Genomic DNA, 19,617 nt, shown 5'->3' on the forward strand with positions numbered 1-19,617 from the left:
ACCCATCCGCTGTCCTAAGAGACAAAGGCAGGACCTTGACAGCCCTGACAGACCAGGAGAATAACCACAGCCATGGCATGCTTCCGAGCCAGACACTCAAGGTGTCACGGAGGGAGACAGTGGGCCCCGTGAGCTCACATATGGAGATGTGTTTTGCTAACAGCTCTGGGTGGAAGCTGATTCTGGCCCTGGGCTGTGTGCCGTGTGCAGGCACCCTGGACCCACCATTCCCACAGCTGTCGATGCACATATACCTTCCCCTAGTGCCCGTCATGGGGAATTGTCATTGTTGGTTTAATGACTTTGTTCTTGACCAGCACGTGATCTCTAGTATAGAGCGGTGGCCGGCACATAGCATAGGCTCAATATAGCTATTAAATGCATTACATCTGTGTGTGCTAAGTTGCTTCAGTTGTGTCTGACTCTTTGCAATCCCATGGACTGTAGCCGGCCAGGCTCTTCTGTCCCTGGAATTCTCCAGGCAAGAATACTGGAGTGGGTAGCCATTCCCTTCATCAGGGGATTTTCCTGACCCAGGGATCGAACCTGGGTCTCCTGCATTACAGGCAGATTCTTTACTGTCTGACCCACCAGGGAAGCCCTACAAAAGCTAGAGCTAATAATGAATGCTCACCTTTAGGATTCTGATAAGGATTCAATGATATGGCATATATAAAGTGGTTAAATGGTATCTGGTACTGAAAAGGTGGTCAAAATATATAAGTAGTAGTGACTTACACAATTTGGGGAAATAATCTGATTGCTGTATGTCATGTTTACTGCAAATCTACCTATTTGACAATACTGTTGTGGAGTCAGATTCAGAAGACTCCTACAGGTGAGGCCTCAAAGTGCCAGATGGAAAAAAAAGTGGCAGATGGAAAAAGCCAAAGTGTAGAAAATAGCTGGGACCATGATCTTAAATTAGTGAAATCAAACTTTAATTCACTACTGAGTTTAAAAAACATCAGCACAATTATTTTACTAATATGTTTTGCAGTCATGATTTTGGAGTAGTCTCATTCAGCACTAACTACTAATTTTCTCCATATTGGGCGTCAATTGACAGATTGACTGGTCTATATTCAAAAAGGCTTTCATACCCACACATGTTAGTTAAACATTTGTATATTTCTCAGAAGTAGCGAATAAGTTTTCAGTGACATTCTCACTACCACTGATACATATTTCTTGTCCAGTGCATTGTACTGAGGTGTCTGGGGCCCTGTCTGGACTTAGTAGAAATAGTACTGCAGTTGATTAGATGTACAATGTGTCCGCCATGGGCCTGGGAACATGAAACAATAGCACATGTCTATACTTGGAAAATTGACAAATGGATGCTCTCAGCAAAAATAATTTCAAGATTAAATTCATTCTCCTGCCCATCTGACTCAGAATGGTATTTTTAGTGGGGGAAAATACTAATCCCAGCATTGTGACAGACTGTGTTTTCCAGAAGATAGCTATAGAGCTTCCAGCCACATGCAATATGACCTTGCCCCTCCTCCAAGAAGAGGTAGGTGTGATGCCCCATCCCTAGAATCTGGGCTGGCCTGAGTGAGTGGGTCATCACCAATTGGATGTAGCAGAAGTGATGCTGCCTGACTCCTGAAGCTGGGTACGAAAGGAGACCCAGCTTCTGCCCAGCTCTCGTGACACATCTGCTCTCGAGCAGCATCCTCTGGAAGCCAGCACCAGATTGCGAGGAAAGCAAGCTATACAGAGATGGTGTGTAGGCCAAGCTGCCGACATTCCCAGCTGAACCCAGCCTTCAAGTGTGAGAGGCTCTGGATGATTCCTGCCCCTAGCCCATGAGTCATTCCTAGCTGCTCCAGCCTTCCCGGGTGAGGGCTCAGACTCGGTGGAGCAGAGATAAACTATCTCCTCTGTACCCTGTCTGCTTTCCTGACCCCCAGAATCTGTGAGCCTTGTTGTTGTTCCATCACTAAGTCATGTGCAACTCTTTGTGACGCTATGAACTGTAGTACACCAGGCTCCCCTGTTCTTCACTATCTCCCAGTGTTTGCTCAAATTCATGTCCATTGAGTCAGTGATGCTATCTGATCATCTCATCCTCTGTGGCCCCTTCTCCTTTTGCCTTCAATCTTTCCCAGCATGGGGGTCTTTTCCAATGAGTTGGCTCTTTGTATCAGGTGGCCAAAGTATTGCAGCTTCAGCTTCAGCAACAGTTCTTTCAATGAATATTCAGGGTCACTTTCCTTTCAGATTGACTGGTTTGATCTCCTTGCTGTCCCTGCCAGTTTAACAGCACTAGCTTTGGGGCTTTGTTACACAGCAGTGGTAAACCAAAGAGAGCATCCCAGACACCAAGGGTGGGTGGAGATGGTGCACCAGCTTTCTCCTTCATTGTGATTGTGAGACTCTGCACAGGGCACGAGAACTCTCAAAGTTTCCATTTCTTTATCTGGAATAATAATAGCTCTCTATTAAAGTACAGAAATGAAGTCAGAAACCAGTGGAGACCGAGCTTTTATGAGAGTGTTTATGAAACAATGCTGCCATGAAAAGCAAATGATTGGTACTCTTGACTAGCCCTTCTGTCAACTGGAGAGTGGCACTCTGAATCATGAAAGACATGCTTTGGGAAAAATAGTTATTATCCTTCACCCACAAATCCAACTTAATGTATTTAGGTACAGTTTTCACATTTGGTAAAAACAGAGCCAAAGCCCTCAAAACTTCCCACAGGACCAACAGACAGACATGAGACATACTCTTGCTGGCAGTAACCTCCCTTCTTTTGGATAATGACATGTCAAGTTTGTGGGACTGCTTCTTGCTTCTCATAATAGAAATGGAGGAGAGTCACTCAGTCTCCCAGAAGTACACGCTGTGTGCCCGCCAGCGTGAGGCCCAGGGCCAGCCGCGTGCCTGTTCCCATCATGGCTTCCCTTCTAAGAACTTGCTGGGAGGTTGGGGGAGTTTGGTCTTGCGCCTGCCTTTGTCGAGTCTACTCCTTAAAGAAAAATGACTCCTTTCTATTTTCAGGCTACATTGGTATTAATAGAACCCTCCTTCAGTTACACCTGCAATTAACTTTTTTAAAGAAAATTTATTTGGCTACGCCAGGTCTTTGCTGCTGCAGGTGGAATCTAGCTCCCTGATCAGGGACTGAATCCAGGTCCCTGAATCAGGAGCACGGCGTCTTATAAGTCCCCATAACTAACTTTTGTAGCAATGGAGATAAAATACTTTTAACACGTAAATCTGTGTGTGTGATGTCACTTCGGTCATGTCTGACTCTTTGTGAACCCGTGACTGTAGCCTGCCAGGCTCCTCTGTCCTTTGGATTTTCCAGGCAGGAATACTGGAGTGAGTTGCTGGAGTGAGTTGCTATTTCCTCCTCCAAAACATGTAAATCTAGTTTTATTCAAAGTGACCATGATATACTTCCCATCCCCTACCAGGGTCCACATTGACCCTCTGTCCTGAGTACTTCTCACCTGCAGCCTCTAAAGCTTTATGAGTTCTTGGTGAGCCAGTCACTAACTGTCAAAGTTGGTCAACTCACCAACTTTGTAGCCCGCCGGGCTCCTCTGTCCATGGGATCCTCCAGACAAGAAAACTGCTGTGGGTAGCCATTCCCATCTCCAGTGGATCTTCCCGACCCAGGGATCGAACCTGGGTCTCCCACATTGCAGGCAGATTCTCTATCATTTGGGCCGAACACTGGTGAAAAAGGCAGTCCCTGCCTTCCGGGGTTTCCAGGACAGTAGGAGAAATGGAAGGTATACAGGCCGTTAGCATAGGGTATGATAAGTGCCATGAAGAGGGCGCTGCCGCAGGAACACTAGAAAAAGCTCCCAAGCCCAGGAAAAACTTCTTGAAGAAGATGGTATTTAAATCGAAGCCTGAGGAAGGAGTAGTAGGTGGGGAATATGGGGGAGAGGAGGGTGGCGGAGGAAGATAATGCAGGCAAAAAAGAGCAGGTCTGAAGGCCTGGAGGCAAGACAGCACAGCATTTCCAGAGAACAGCAGGTGGTTTCATTCCTGAAGCATCCAACATCAGAAAGAAGTCAAATGAAGGGTGGGGGGTCGGGGGGTAAGTGGCAGGCAGGTTTGCATAATCTTGTAGGCCACTCAAATGCACTGGGACTTCAGCATTTGAAAAACATTTAATGGTGATGAAAATGCTGGATGAGAAGGGACAAGATGAAGGCAAGAGGCCATGAGGGGTCCTCTGTTGTAACCCAGGTAGGATACAATGATTCTGTGCATGATAGCTGCTGTCTCTTATATCCATCTCCTCTTGCTGCGGGTTCAGAACAGACAAACATGAGGGGTATATCTCTCATACATTATGTTTTCTGGAAGATTCTTACACAGTAGGTCAATTTCTGTCTGATAAGTCAACAGGAAATGCAGCAGAAGCAGCATGGATGAACTCTGGGGCCGAGGAGGCAGAGGGACCCAGGCCCCAGAGCTGGCCTCGCTGGCACTGCTGGGAACTCGGTCTTTGCTGTCATTCTCCAGGAGGCAGGGCCCACCCCCTGAAAGCCTGGCCATTTCCTGGGCCTGAGGAACATCTCTGAACAGGAATCTGCTTTTCTGAGATGAGAGCTAAATGTCAAGAGGGAGGGGAAAAGTGAAATTTCAGAGTTGGGCCCCAGACAGTTCAAACCCAGTTTTCTCACTGCAATCCTCACCATGCCCCAAAGAAAACAGGGCTGACTCACAGACCGCATCGGTCCTGGGGGCGGGGAAGCTTGGCTGTGCGCTGCTGGCCAGTCTCTCAGGGCTCCGTCTCTTGGCACTCCTGGGGGCACATGTGTGGGGGTGTCTCTCTGGAAGCCACAGAGGGAGGAAGGGCAGCCCATATCCCTGCCCACTCCCACTGCCTCGTGGCCCCGGCCACCTTCCTCTTTCCCCCTTGAGCCATCAGCTCCCAAAGCTGCAGCCAAGTGGATTAGGGAAAGCAGCTAAATTATGATCAAGGATGAGGAAGAAATTCTTGAAACTGTTCCAGGGGCCACAGGCCTGAACTGTCTGCAGCTGATTCAACAGATGGGGAGGCAAAAAAGGCTCATGGAAAGCGAGCAAGACTCGGGGTCAATATTCCACTTCTGCCACATGGTATCTGAAAACCTGGGGCAGATTGCTTAAGCTTCCGTTGAGCTACAGTTGTCTCAGCTCTAAAGGGGGCACGAGCATGTCTCACTTGGAGGGTTACTAGAAAGCATCTAGCCCAGTGTCTAGGCACTTGGAAACTTTGGTTCTAACAGCCTGTGTTGCCTACACAATCCCTAAGGCACTTATCCTACACAGCCTTCTCTCTGTGTGGGACTTCATTCCCCCAGCCTGTCTCCAAGGCAGCTGGAGGGCAGTAACTATGTGTCACACATCCTTTCCTTCCCAAGGCATCTCACACTCAATGGGGCAGTGTGTGTTTCCTGGCTGACTGATACACTCAGGTTTCAAGATCGGGGGGCGGGGGTGGGTGTGGGGGTGCTAGGCAACAACGCCAAAACTAACAGTCTCTGGCACCCAAGGCACACAGCGAAACCTTTTAATAAGTAAAACATGGGGGCATTTGCATGCTTTTCTTCCACCTGTTAGAAGTAGTTCAGAAGTAGCCAGTCAGTACCAGAGGCTTCCCTGCCTGGGACCATGCCATGCTTCTCCAGTGGTGTGAGCTTGGACAACAGCTGAACCTCACCTGTAAAGTGGGAAAATTTAAAGTACTTACATCGTAGGGTTATTGGCAGCACTTACAGAGTATATGGAAAGCACTGAGTACAGTGCCTGGAGTAGGATTAATTGATGTTCAATAATTACTCCTCTCCATCTCATCATTATCAAAGCTCAGTTCTGTTTGCTGAGCTGGACACCCTTGTTAAATGGTAACACTGGAAATCTTACCCCAGGTAAAGGCCCTGCTGCCTGGGATGGGAATTCCACCCTGGGTGGGGCAGGGGTGCAGAGCTGGGCTGCCTCTCTTGCTCTCTGTACAGCAAGGTGGCTTTGCGAGAAGTGTCTTCCAGACCACAAAATGCATTTCAAATATTTCGATTATAGTTTATGTTTTCCCTATACTTTAAAGTCTAGAAAGAATAGTGTAGGCACAATCCTAGTTCCCACTTGTTGGACAACCTACTGTGAATGAGACACCCTGCCCCAGCTTTTCACAGATCCACTGTTTATGCTCTCAGTGGCCTGCAAAGTTAGAACTAGGTTTCAAGCCCATTTTAAAGGTAAGGAGAATGATACTCAAAGGTCATTCAAGGTTTCAAGTGAGATTCAAACTCAGGTCTGTTGGCTCCCAAAACTATGCTTTTAACTACTAAGTTGCACTCAGGGGCTGAATGTAAATGTTCTAAGAGGAATAAGATGCCAATGAGCTCAAGATTTCCAGCCAAATGCTGGTAATCCTGCTCTGAGATTCCGAGAGTTCTGCCTGTCCCCTCAACAGGCAGCGTGGCATCTCTGCACCCAGGGCACGAGGCAGTCTTTGCTATTTAAGATCTCCTGAACACTCTCTTCCTTCCCCTTGTTCCAAGTTAACCATGTTGAGCTTAATTTATCCACCACGGAAGGAGTCAGGGTTTGGTTGACCCTGCTAAGATTTGAAATTACAGTTCTTGAGTCTAATTTTAAACCTAGCGCAGAGAACATTTTTTCCCTAGCTAGGACATCCAAACAAAATACAATACCACCCTCCCCCTCTTAAAAAAAAAAAAAAAAAAAATCTGGTTTCTTTCTGAAATCAAAAGAGCATTTTGTAAGAAAAAAGACACACCAAGACATGGTACCTTATTTTGCTTTAATATCCCAAAATACTTGTGTGAATGGGACTATGCTGCAAAATGAGAGAAATCTGTAGACAAGTACGTCTCACTCTGAAGAAAGAGCTGATTGGAGAGAAGGCACCAGAAACTGCGTTTTCCTAGATGACATGTAAACATTAAATGAGGGAAAGGCTCACCAAGGAGAAAGGAATTCTCACTGTCATATCATGGGGCAGATCCTAAGGATGGACATTGGCCTCATAAACTGATGCTCAACCTCCATCTTCCAGTGTAGTGTAAACAGGACCCGGTGCTAAGGAGACAAACACCCACACAGCAGCAGCGCACAAAGGCACGAAAAGGAACCGACAGCAGCATAAGCGCCTGGGTTCTTTCCTTTCTCTTCCCCACATGGCTCCTGCAGGCATATCAATTGGCAGAGCCTTGGAATAGTACCATTTGTCAACAACTGGTTAGTGGAAAAACCAAATCCTAAAAAGCCTGGGTGAATACGCTTTGTTTCTGTCTGTGCTCTTCAATCAGATGACTCGGAGGGCCTGGGGTGGAGGGACGTACCACATCTGGCCTGTCTTCTTAGGTGATGACAGTGGGTGCCGTGCGTCCCGTCTTTTCCTGGAGCTGGGACACCTTCAGGGCAATGGAAATAAGGGGGGCCAACATGACCTGAGGGAGACACAAAGAGAACAATCTTTGCTACCACTTTCTCTAGAGACAGATCCAGAGCTCCAGCCCTGACTTGGCCTCTGAGCTCCAAACCCTCATCTGTGTACTCTGATATCCCCAAGGCTCCTCAAACTCTCTAAGTCTAAAAACAAAGACATGGTTCTTTCCCCACAAAAGAAACCTAGTTCCAGCATTCCCTGTTTCAACAATGTGACACCACAGTCTATCGTATTTAGCAAATAAACTTTTAAGAGTTGATCTTGACACCTCTTTCTCTCATATTCCCATTGTTGAACCCCCAGCATCCTAAGTGACCAACCTTCTAGGTCACCCAGTTCTCCCAATCCCAGTGCCAGAGCTCTCGCTAAACCAAGCCCTCCCTTTTACCTGGAACAACTGTGCTTCCACATCAGCTTCTGCATCCTCCAATTTGTTTCCCACACTCTACCCAAAAATATCGTTCCAAAACACAACAACATCACCACCCCCACCTACTTCTCACTTGAAAAAAAAAAAGTGAAAGTTAGTCGCTCGGTCATGTCCGACTCTTTGCGACCCTGAGGACTGTAGCCCGCCAGGCTTCTCTGTCCCCAGAATTCTCCAGGCAAGAGTACTGGAGTGGGTTGCCATTTTCTTCTCCAACTTCTCACTTAAGTTTAAAAAAAAAATGAATTCTGCTGTTGCTTAGATAAATAAATATTTTAATATGAAAAAAGAAAACTATGTATCTAGTTGAACTGCTCATTTTATAGATGAGGAAACTGATACCCAAAGAAGTGAAGTGAGTTGACCTGGTGATTCAAGGGCAAAGCCAAGAGTAGTTCATGTTCTATTGCCCACTGTTGCTTTCCCTCACCTAAATCTCCACCAACTCATTACACCTAGAAGAAAGCTGGAGAACCACTGCACAGGTTCACATACCACTTGCCACTCCCCTGGAGGCTCCAACAGCCCCAGTGAAGTGCTGAGGCTGAGTGCCAGCAGCTCCAGAGCAGGAGAAGGCAAGTCCCCACCTGGAAAGAAGGTGCCCCTGGGCATGTGGGCACCCTACATCCTTCAATGCCCTCCCATCTCCTAAGGACTACAGTTCAGATGAAACATCTTTCATTCATTCTTTGTACCTGCCATGTGTCAGGTATTAAGACAGAGAAGCACAACTTCCTTTCTTGCTCTTGCTCTATTATTCTGTGGGTCTACAAGGTAGATACCATTGTTTTTGATTTTAGTTTTAGGGATGTCTCAACACCACAGGGATGTGGCAATAACCGAAACTGGTGCCCGGCCACTGGAAAATCTGAGAAAGTGAAGGATCCTTCCATTTCTCTCTTTTTGTAGTAAAAACAACTGTAAGAGCCACTTTTTCTCAAAAGCTAATCCCATATGTCAGCCACAATATTCTGAACTTTGCATTCATTATCTCCTTAAATTCCTATAACATTGAGGTAAGTTGCATTCTGCCATTTTACAGACAAAGAAACCAAAGCTCAGAACATTAAAAAGACTTACCCAAGGACACACAGGTATTAACTGGCAGGAACTGAATTTAAAACAAGATCTAATTCCAAAATGGATGCTCAAAAGCACTATGCCAGGGGTTTTCAAATGAATTTCACAGGATTCTAATCAGGTGTTAGAAGGAAAAAGCTTTGTGGGAAAACAGGCATGGTGAACACTATTTAAACAGGCATCTGTACTGCAAGTCCACTCAGAGCTTTAAGGCACAGTGTGTGTTGTGAGCTGCCAAGGGGCTAACCCACCTCTATACTTCCTAAACTGGTTTTGGCTCTGGAACTCTGGTTGGGGAGCAGTTCCTAAGACAAGGAACAAGGATGATGACTGTCCTCCAAGTCATTATCCCTGGCTCCCAGTCCCTCCTCACTCTGACATACTCCTGGAGACACTCTGGGTGGGGCTGGGAACCCAAAACACAAGTTGCAAGTCCACTCTCCCATAAAGACCTTTCTTTCTGGGTCATGAAACAGTCTTTCCCTCGCTAACCCCTACTCTAGCTTTCCCTACCCACTACCCCAGCCCTCCCTACCCTGTACCCTGGACCAAATCTGGAATCAGTGTGTGTTCTTCCAGGGGAGGTGACGAGACCTAGCAAAGTGGCAAATAATCACCAACAGATCAGAGCACCAGACTGGGGCTGATTGAAAGTTTAGTTCTCTTGAATCTGCCACTTACCAGGCATGTGAACCTTTTAACTACTGCTTAACCTTTCTGAGCCTCTGTTGCCTTATCTGTAGTAGGGATATTAATAGATAAGAATAAGAGATTTGAGAATGAAATGAGTGTACCAATTTGGATAATGTTTTCAAACAGAGCTTGACAAATATAAAATGCTCAGATAATTGATAGCTATTTTTGTTTTCTGAAGGAGACATGAAGGAAAGAGAGCCCCTCCATTGGATCATTTGAGAGATGAGCTGTGAGGATGCAGGTGAAATGGAACCACTATCCCCTCCTCCAACAGAAAGAACCAGCCAGGGCTCAGGGCTCGGGCATTACCTGGGGGTCCTGGTAGATCTTGGCAAGATCCTTCTCATAGCTGTCGATGTACAGTCGGATGGTGGCGCCCGCGCTCCCAGTGCCGCTCAGTCGAAAGATGATGCGAGAACCATCTGCAAAAAGGAGCCGCAAGCCCTGGGAAAGATAACAGCGTTAGAAGGGAGAGTGAAGGCTGGAAAATTTTGAGGGGCCCATTTGGAGATCTAGCTTCATCCATACTTGATCAATCATAGGATCTTGAGAAACAGCCTCAGTTGAGCCCCATGGGCCTGCCTTTGGTCAGCCTGTCACTGCATCCAGCCAATGGGGGCTGGCTTATGGAGGAGAAGCATCTCCAGGATCAGGTGGGAGACCGGATCCTGGGGAGGCTGGCGGACACAACATTGGCCTTCTCATCCCACTTCCCTGTGATCTTTGGGCTAGCCATTCCAGTTTGAAGCTTAATAAATAAGTAAATAAATAAGCTGTGGTAGATGGAGAGGGTGGGACGAATTGAAAGAGTAGCATGGAAACATATACATTACCATATGTAAAATTAGATAGCCAGTGGGAATTTGTTGTATGATGCAGGGAGCTCAAACCTGGTGCTCTGTGACAAACTAAAGGGGTGGGATGGAGTGGGAGATGAGAGGGAGGTTTAAGAGGGAGTGGACATGTGTATACCTATGGATGATTCATGTTAATGTATGGCAGAAACCAACACAACATTGTAAAGCAATTATCTTCCAACTGAAAAATAAATTTATAAAAAGAAAGAAGAAAACAAACAAGCTGCTAGATACAGAGAGTCAATGTCCAGATCAGGAGGGAAACATGATCAGAATGGGCTGAAACCAGAGCAGATGAAATTTCAAGTGGACCAGAGGATGGGCTCTTTGCAAAATCCTCATAGACAGCCTCAAAAAGAGGTCAGGGAGCCAGGTGCCCCAAATAGTCGAGGCCAGCTATTCCAACCTATTGATCAGGATCCAGTGGTCAGTCTCCACCAACACCTGGTGATTCAAAGCAGGGTCCACGTGGGTGCAATGCCAACCCCAGTCTCTCTCTCCCCAGCCCTCTCTCTTCCCTCTCTGGCCGCATCTCTTGTCCTCAATAATCTTGATTCAGGGGAAAAAGGATGGGGACTCTTGAGGTAAGAAGGCTGGGTGAGACAGTTACTTGAAGACCCTTCAGTCTTGCTAAGTATGTCAGTTCTTCCACAGAAAGAAGTTTGTGTGAAGCTGATGATCAACCAAAAGGAAAGATACTACCTCTCATCTACTATTTGTCACCCAATCCCATCCAGTGTTTCATCGTGCCACTCAGCAGTGGAGACGGCAGGTGAAAACCCCAGAGGACCTTCCCAGTTAGTCAATGTGGGAAGGACACAGTTAATATCCATTTACCATTTCTTGCTTTCTAGGCATATACCAGAGTTGGTCTCCTTCCCCACAGCCTCAACCTGAAGCTTCTACGTTCTTTCCACTTGATTGTAGATGCTGTATCTACTTCAGATTTTCCCTCCTCCCTGGTTTTTCTGCTTATAGATCGTGGAGCTGCTGACTTCCTTAGAGCGCAGAGAGCAGGGACTGTGCCCACGCCAATGGCCCTCCCACGCACACCTCACTCCTGGCAGACGTGGGATGCAGTGCAGAGTTGGGGGTTACTTCTCCTAAAGGTCTGTTCTCTCTTTGAAGGCTTCACCACAAAAACTTCTGCTCTGCTCTGCCGTGCCCTGGGCTCCACCCTCCCCTTTCCTACACCCCCACCCCAGGCCTCTCTTTTTCTAATTAGCTCAGACATCATTTACAATCATCCAGACTGGACCCAAAGTTCTCCCAGATGGTGAAAAGGCATAAGGAGAAAGAACTACGGGGCCAACATTTTGAGAAAGGGATACTCCAGGCACCAAGGGTCACTGTGGCCAGGCTCCATTCACCCATCCACTACCTGCTCTCCAAAGAGAGACTTCAAATAAACCCTGCAGCCCAACTCCTTCAAAGCGTGCTGGATGCCTTGAGAAGGACCAGGCCAAAAATCTGGATCAGAAAAAAAAGCTAATTGGAAAGCTATAGCAGAGTCTTATCTCCCTCTTAATCATCTCTGTTTCTATCTTTAAAAAAAATTTTTTTTTAATGTGGACCATTTTTAAAGTCTTTATTGAATTTGTTACAATATTGTTCCTGTTTTATGTTTTTTGGCCACGAGGCATGTGGGATCTTATTGAATCCTCATCCCTTGCATTGGAAGGTGAAGTCTTAACCACTGGACCACCAGGGAAATCCCTCTGTTTCTAAATTCTGAGTCCATTCTGTGACAATAGCAACAGAACCAAAGAGAGAGGAGCCTGGGCCCGGGTGTTTGTGAGAAGCCTGGAGAAAAGCTGACAAGGCCGCACCCTGGGTGCCCAGCACCCAGTGAGGGAAGCCCTAACAACTCTGTCTCCATCCGGACATTTTCGGGGTCTCCACTGTGATGTACACTGCTATGTTAGGGTCAGCTTCAAGTCATGTGCTGCAGGTGATAACAGTGAACGTTTCTAAGTTCACAAATGGCTTGTCTGTTTTTTTCTTCCTTTTTAGAAATTAGAATAGATCACAGAAATATCTATAAAGAGATCACTCTCATGCCATGCTGGCATTCTGCTACAGTCTCTTGAGAGAGAGGGAGGAGGTTGAGATCGAAGGCAGCAGCTCTGCATCTTTTTAAGATTCTAGGGCTCTTTTCTGTGCTCACATTCGACATGACCTCTTACATAGAATTCTGGAGAATGTAAAAGTCCTTCTGGAGTCTAGAGTAAGCATCCTAGAATGAGGGCATAGGGGTGAGCGTAGAATTAGGGCAGAAACCATTTTACCTACAAGTACCCGTGCAAATCATCTGTGACTCAGCAGAAAGTCACTTGAGAAAACAGGGCAGCAAAAGACAAATGACCAAGAAAACTTTTTCTTTTTTCTCTTGAGATTTCAGAGACCAAGCTCCAAGGACTCTCTCCCATGTACACATAGATCTGTTCCTACCTGATTTCTTGAAATGCTTCCATCCACCGGATCGCTGTACTCAAAGTTATCAATTTTTTCCACGGTGTAAACTTTGTCACCCACTGGAAACTGTTTCCCCACGAAGGAGCGATCAGAAATCAGGGCCTCCAACTCCTTCATCATTTTGTTTGCGCCCTCGGCTTCCACCTCCTCATAATCATACCTGGGAGAAATCACAAAGTTGAGGCTGACTTCAAATCACACCAACGGATATCAGCACTTTTTGCATCATTTGTTTGGCCCTCCCCCCAAACATCTAACTTCAGAAGAAGCTGGCAAAAATATGAGTGTGTCATTCTCTGGGGATGGAGCAGGCCAGGGATGAAAGGAAGCGTTTGGAAGTTTTCAGGAAAGGGTTAGGGGCTTCTGAATGAGCAGAAAACTCCCATTTGGGCTTTTCTACAGAATAAAGCTCTTAGCAGCTTCAAAGGCTTTTGAGAGATGCAATCTAACATTTAATCACCACCTCCAGAGCCCGTAGAAACAAAAGCAGAGTTATCTCTAAAGAAGGCTGCATGAAGGCACACGTGACTCAGGCACTGCTCTTCCAAACAGCTGGAGCTTCTTTGGGATCCATGCTGGAAGGCTCCCAGTCTGGGACCTGACTGAGGCTGCTGAGATGTTGGCTAAAGAGAGTTCCAGTCTCCACAGGAGCTTCCACGAGTAAGGCCAAGTTTTCACTGACCAAATGAAGGAGCCAAGCCCTAACTCATTCTTTTTTTAAGCCCTAACTCTTTACACCTGGAACGCCTCCCTCCGCTCAGTGAGAGTGGATTCTGATCCACAGTGTTCACCCTGACACAGCAGCCTGGTGTGGATGCAAATGGGCCAAGAGAAAAATCAAAGCATATTACAAATGAAATGCTGTGACCGTGATTTTTCCTCCAAGAATTGTTCTTGACTTCTTTCTTGTGAGGTTAAAGATTCTTACAGGTGTCTTTCCTTGTCCTGGTGGCACACACCCTCTTGAGAGAGTTATTTTTTAGAGGCTCAAGATAGCACAGTCTATATTTATTTGCAATAGAGAAACAAATATATATGTGCAAGATGACACCTCTGAGACATGAGAAATACCAGGGAATTAAGGCCAACTATTCTGGCTCCAGGATTCCATGAATCAAGGACAGCAGTCCCCTTAATCCTGAAGTCAGCTCTTTCCCCCAGTTAAAATGATAAACAGCACAAAATTACAACCAGGTGTTTGTGCTTTACATCTGTGACCTTTGGGTGTTTGAGGGAAATGTTCTATAAATCCTAGGCACAGAGGGGTATTATAATGGAAAGAATCTGGGCTCTGGAATCAGACAGAAGGAGCTATGAATTCAGCCTTTATTGGTTACTAACTGTCCAACTATGGGCAAGTTGCCTCATTTCTCAGAATCTCAGTTGCCTAATCGATAACTGTTTTGCAGCTGATGTGAAACAAGGCATGCAAAGAACACTTTTGTTAAATGAATGGAGGGTAGAATGGAATCTTAACTAACCAGAGATTCAGGTTCTAAGGACTTTGTAATACTTGGTTAGCAGTTATTTAAGATTACTAAAAATATGTTGATAGTTTTTAGATGGAGGCTTCTAACTGATTCAAGAGTGACCCTCTCTTTGAACAAACTGTTCTAATCTTAGTCCATTCTATCTACTGTTCACTTGTTAACTCATTTATCTATTCAAAGCATATTTATACAATGTCGCTATGAATTAGGTGTTTGGTGATACCATGGAGCACAAAAACAGACATGATCCTGCCTTCGTGATCCTCTGGGCTCTAGAGAGTTCATGACTGCTATTCTGAATTACCAGATTTTTCTGGTTCTTAGAAAGTAGAGATTCTTGCTGTATTTGCCAGGGCTACTGTGTGGCAGATATTACTTATACCTTCCACCAAAGAATAACCTGAGGGAGGAAGATGGCAACGAACTTGTCCAAAGTTGAAAAAAGTTTTCTGATTAAGGAGACCAAGTTGCTTAAGGGTGAATTCTTTCTCGACTATCCAAAGATCATGGACCATTGAATCTGTGATATAGTTTTTAAATTCTCTAGTCTCAACTCACCTATTTTTATAGAGATGGGAACTGAAGTTCAGAGAAATTATATCTTTACATTTATTATAGATAAGTAATTTATCTAATATCCTTGCTCTCATTTTTCTTTTCCATAATTAGAATAGTGAGATCCAGGGGAAAAAATCTGTTATTTTTACACTTACTAGGGGAAAGGCAAATTGAAATTAGTGAAAAGCACACTGGAAAAAATGTTAATGCATCTTAAAAATAGAAATATGTATAGTACAGAAGACTTACTAACTATTCAAGTATTTTGTCCATTGAGAAGCCCCAGTGCCTGGCCGAAAGTAGGTACACAGTCAGTATTTATTGAATCAATGAAAGAGGCATTGACAACTACACAGCCTTTGGGGACCTATTTTAATGAGTCAGAAAAGTTGATTTACTAAGCATAATTGTTTCCATAATTTCAGAAAAAGTTTCCATATTCTCAGTGTCTCAGAGTTTATAAAACACTTTCAGACTCATATTTCATTTAATCCATTCAATAGCTAGACTGCTATTTCCATTTCTACGAATGAGAAAACTGAGTACAGAAAGAGGTTAAATGACTTCCCAATCTACTAGGGGGCAGAAATAAAATTCTAATCCATTTTTCTGAATCCAAATCCAATGCTATTATCATAGCCATCTGATAGGTACATTTAAAAGGCTGACAAAACATTCATTCTTTTGAATAAGTTAACTAAAATTTTTAAGCCTTGTTCTTTATAGCTAACATAAAAGTTGACTTCATCTCAACCCCAACTGAATTGTTTTAAAAATCCCCAATAGATTTAAAGATCCCCAATAGATAGAAGTGAATGAACTGAGGTTTTATTAACACTTAAGACAGGAAAGAATTTGTACACGTGAGATTTCTCTCTGCTCACTTCCCCGCACCACCTCTGTTCCTGGCCAGGCTGTGGCTTACCTGGTGAAGAAATTCCGCCCATACTTTTGCCAGTGATCTTTAAGAATGTCCTCCACACTCTGTTTGCGGGTGGCTAGGATGGAGAGCCAAGCAAGGACAGCCCAGAGACCATCTTTCTCACGGATGTGGTCAGAACCTGGTGGGGGACAGCAAGCAGCTGTGAGAAGTGTGACTTCTCTAAAATACTTGAGAATAAACTCAATGGTAAACATGATCCAACCAAAAGTCATAAAATTTTACTGAGAAACCTGAATACACAGAAGGAACCACTTATTGAATAAAGCCACAAACTACTGAAAAAAAGTTCATGCTTTCCTAAGTAATTTAGAAGTTTAAGGCAAATGCCAATAAAAATGTCAGTGGAATAACTTGGTAGAATGTGATATATCAATTATGAAGTATGAATTTGAGGGGGAAAAAACAAAAGAACATGACCATTGTGAATTTTTAATAATTAAAATAATTAATTATTGTTCATGCAACAAAAGAGAGTACCCGGAAAGAGACCAAACACATATGAGACCTGAATAAATGATAAAAGTGTCACTTCAATGCTGTAAGAAAGAATGGATTACTTTTTAAGTAGTTTTTGTATAACTAGTTAAACAGTTGGGAAAAAATCAGTTTTTTCCCTATAAAATACCATGCCAAAAAGAATTCCAGATGAGTTATACATTAAACACCATGCCAAAAAGAATTCCAGATGAATTATACATTCAAATATAAAAACTGAAAACCTTTAAATACTAGGATATATACATATATCCTATACACACACACATATACAACTGTTTTTAATCTTAGAGATGGCAAACACATATAAATTCAAAATTCATAAAGGAAAAAGTCTCTCTAGTTGTCTACTTAAAAATTAGCATTTCTATCAGCAAAACTACTATGGATAAAATTAAAAGGCCATTGACCAACTAAAAAAAAAATTTAAACATTTGCAAATAAAGTAGATGTTTAAAACAATATAGAAAAAGCTCTTATATATTAAGGAAAAAGCAAAGCCTCAACAGAAATATAGGCCACAAGAATATAAATAGGCAATTCATCAAAAAAATGAATACAGGTACCTGATTAATATAATATTTATATATATATAAAATAATATAATATTATTTTTAAGAAGACAAATTTAAGTTAAAGCCACGATAAGAAACTGCTACTTGTTTGACAAATGGCCACAGATTTAAAAATGAGAACACCTAATACTAGGGAAGGTATAAGGAAAATGGGATTCCAACATGCTGTTTCCAACAAGGTTATAGTCCTTCTAGAGAGCAATTTGGCAAAAAATATGAAAGCCTTAAAAATTGACCTGCTTGTGGATCCAGGAACTCCAGTTCTAGGACATCTTTCTTTAACCAAAAAGGATTTAGTTAAACAAACCATGGCACATCTGTCTCTTGCTGAGGTCCTTGCTAAAATCTTGACTGAAAATAACAAAATAGCACATTTGGATGTACTTTATATGCACGGAGGGATCTTGCCAGGTGGCACAGTGGTAAAGAATCCGCCTGCCAATGCAGGAAGAACAAGAGACATGGGTTCAATTCCTGGGTCAAGAAGATCCCCTGGAGGAGGAAATGGCAACCTGCTCCAGTATTCTTGACTGGTGAATCCTATGGACAAAGGAGCCTGGTGGGCTACAGCCATGGGGTCGTAAGAGTCTGACATGACTGAGCAACTGAGCACATACACACACACACACCCACTTATGCATGGAACCCTTTTCCAAGAACCTGATCTGGAACAGAACTCTCATTTTTTGCCTTTAACGTCCTTATTCTAAAAATAAAAAAAGCAAATGATATTGAGCTCCACTTTCTGATTTCTGAATAGGATTCAATACAATCCCTCTAATAATGTTTTGCATATGATCATGCCTTGAATTCTTCATGTGCCTCTCTGTCCTTCTTGACTTCTCACTGGGTCTTATTTTCCTTAGAATTATGAGAGTAGCACAATGATGGCAATGAGGCATGAAGTAAGTTTGTTTCCTTCCTCTCTTCATCCTTTTAGACCCAGCTCAAATATCTTCTCCAATCTAGCTCCCAGCTTCCCTAGGCGGTTATGACCTACTTGCTACCCACTCCAGTACTCTTGCCTGGAAAATCCCATGGACGGAGGAGCCTGGTAGGCTGCAGTCCATGGGGTCGCGAAGAGCAAGTCGGACATGACTGAGCGACTTCACTTTCACTTTTCACTTTCATGCATTGGAGAAGGAAATGGCAATCCCCTCCAGTGTTCTTGCCTGGAGAATCCCAGGGATGGGGGAGCCTGGTGGGCTGCTCTCTATGGGGTCGCACAGGGTCGGACACGACTGAGGCGATTTAGCAGCAGCAGCAGCAGCTCTTCTTATATAACAAGATTGCTTAAACCTGTGGTGCAGCACCATGCTTGCTCCTTAAGCCTCAGTAATTCATTTATGAGCATTTCACACCTCAACCATGTATTTCTCGGAGGCATCTTTTATTTACCCTTACATGGAATATATTAAATAACAGATTGTGAAGGAGCACATGAATGAATTAATCAATTAATTAATCTACTGCAACATCTTCTCTCTTTTTTGGTTCATAAAAATACACAATTTTTTCCTCCCCAAAAGAGTCTTTCTAAGACACCACTTTTAGAGACAGTGGTTCTCAAAACCTGTATGCTGGCAAAACTACAGATATTAAGTAATACTTTTAGCACATTAAACAAGAAAGTTACAAATGTTTACCTAATTTTATTAGCTATGGACTTTTATTTGCCTTTACTGCTCTTTCAAGCAACAGAGAGTTGGCTCTCTGGCTTCTACATCTTTTGCAGATGATGATATGCTTTGGCAACAGTTTACCCTCAGCAGTAAGATCCTGGCAGCTACTTCTGTATATGAGAATTCATGACAGAAGTGTATAGCTTGGAATTATTTGTCTGTGAGCCCCTAAGTTTGTTTTTCTTTATTCTGTCCTTCCTTCCTTTTTGTTTTCTTTTTCTATTTTGGGGGGAGGGGGAGACTAGCTGAAAGCATAGTGGGCAGTATTCCTTTGTGCTTTTCCTGTTCTAAGAATTAGCTTTTTGTGTAGACATGAAAATAAAATCTAAAAATCTTACCCAACTTTAACCAAGTTACTCGGAGATAACTAAATCACACACCTAATATTTTTAAACAAAATATCTGCCTTGTATAACATAAATAAATATTATCTTCCATTTACACAATCTCCAGTCTCTTTTGAAAATTCTCATTAATCTCACTAATCACCTTGGATATATAAAAATGCTGAGTAACTCTGACTAGTACTTAAGAAGTCTGGGTAAATTTCATTTTCTTTAGAGTTCTAATGAATGATGACAGTTACTAGTGAAAAAAAGGCAATGGTGTGTAGATGTGTTTCTCAAGCTACTATTGTTTTTGCAGGTGTGGCAGTTTTGGGTCAGTGAAAAATGCTTTATATTTAAGAATCAGAAAACCTGAATCTGAAACTTACTTATAAGCTGCTTGAATTTGGACAAATCATGTAACTTTTCTGAGCCTCATTTCTGAGCCTCATACAGTTCCTTCAACTGTAAAATGGGAGTAATGCCACCTTTCTCACACAATTTTAAGACTCTTCTGTGAGAGAGGATGAAAATCTTTTATAAACTGTTAAGTACCATGCAAAGCAGGCAAATTCTTTACT

At 43.6% G+C, this 19,617-nt stretch overlaps 1 protein-coding gene across 4 annotated transcripts in view; it reads right to left on the bottom strand.

Moving 5' to 3' along the window:
- Positions 1 to 5,516: 5,516 nt before the first annotated feature.
- Positions 5,517 to 19,617, bottom strand: part of PGM1 (phosphoglucomutase 1) — a 67,968-nt gene continuing 53,867 nt past the window's right edge. For 2 of the 4 annotated variants that reach the window (XM_019957324.2, XM_019957323.2), the window contains exons 8-11: positions 15,941 to 16,076; positions 12,944 to 13,127; positions 9,945 to 10,079; positions 6,771 to 7,433 (exon numbers count right to left, since the gene is read on the bottom strand). In XM_019957324.2, coding sequence (XP_019812883.1) covers positions 7,344 to 7,433; positions 9,945 to 10,079; positions 12,944 to 13,127; positions 15,941 to 16,076 — 545 coding nt within the window. In that variant the 3' untranslated portion in view covers positions 6,771 to 7,343. Of the gene's footprint in view, positions 5,681 to 6,770; positions 7,434 to 9,944; positions 10,080 to 12,943; positions 13,128 to 15,940; positions 16,077 to 19,617 lie in introns of those variants that run through there. The other 2 variants (XR_011565850.1, XM_070786423.1) reach the window with 2 other exon arrangements.

Source organism: Bos indicus, chromosome 3 (assembly GCF_029378745.1).
Source record: "Bos indicus isolate NIAB-ARS_2022 breed Sahiwal x Tharparkar chromosome 3, NIAB-ARS_B.indTharparkar_mat_pri_1.0, whole genome shotgun sequence".
NCBI classification, from domain to species: domain Eukaryota; kingdom Metazoa; phylum Chordata; class Mammalia; order Artiodactyla; family Bovidae; genus Bos; species Bos indicus.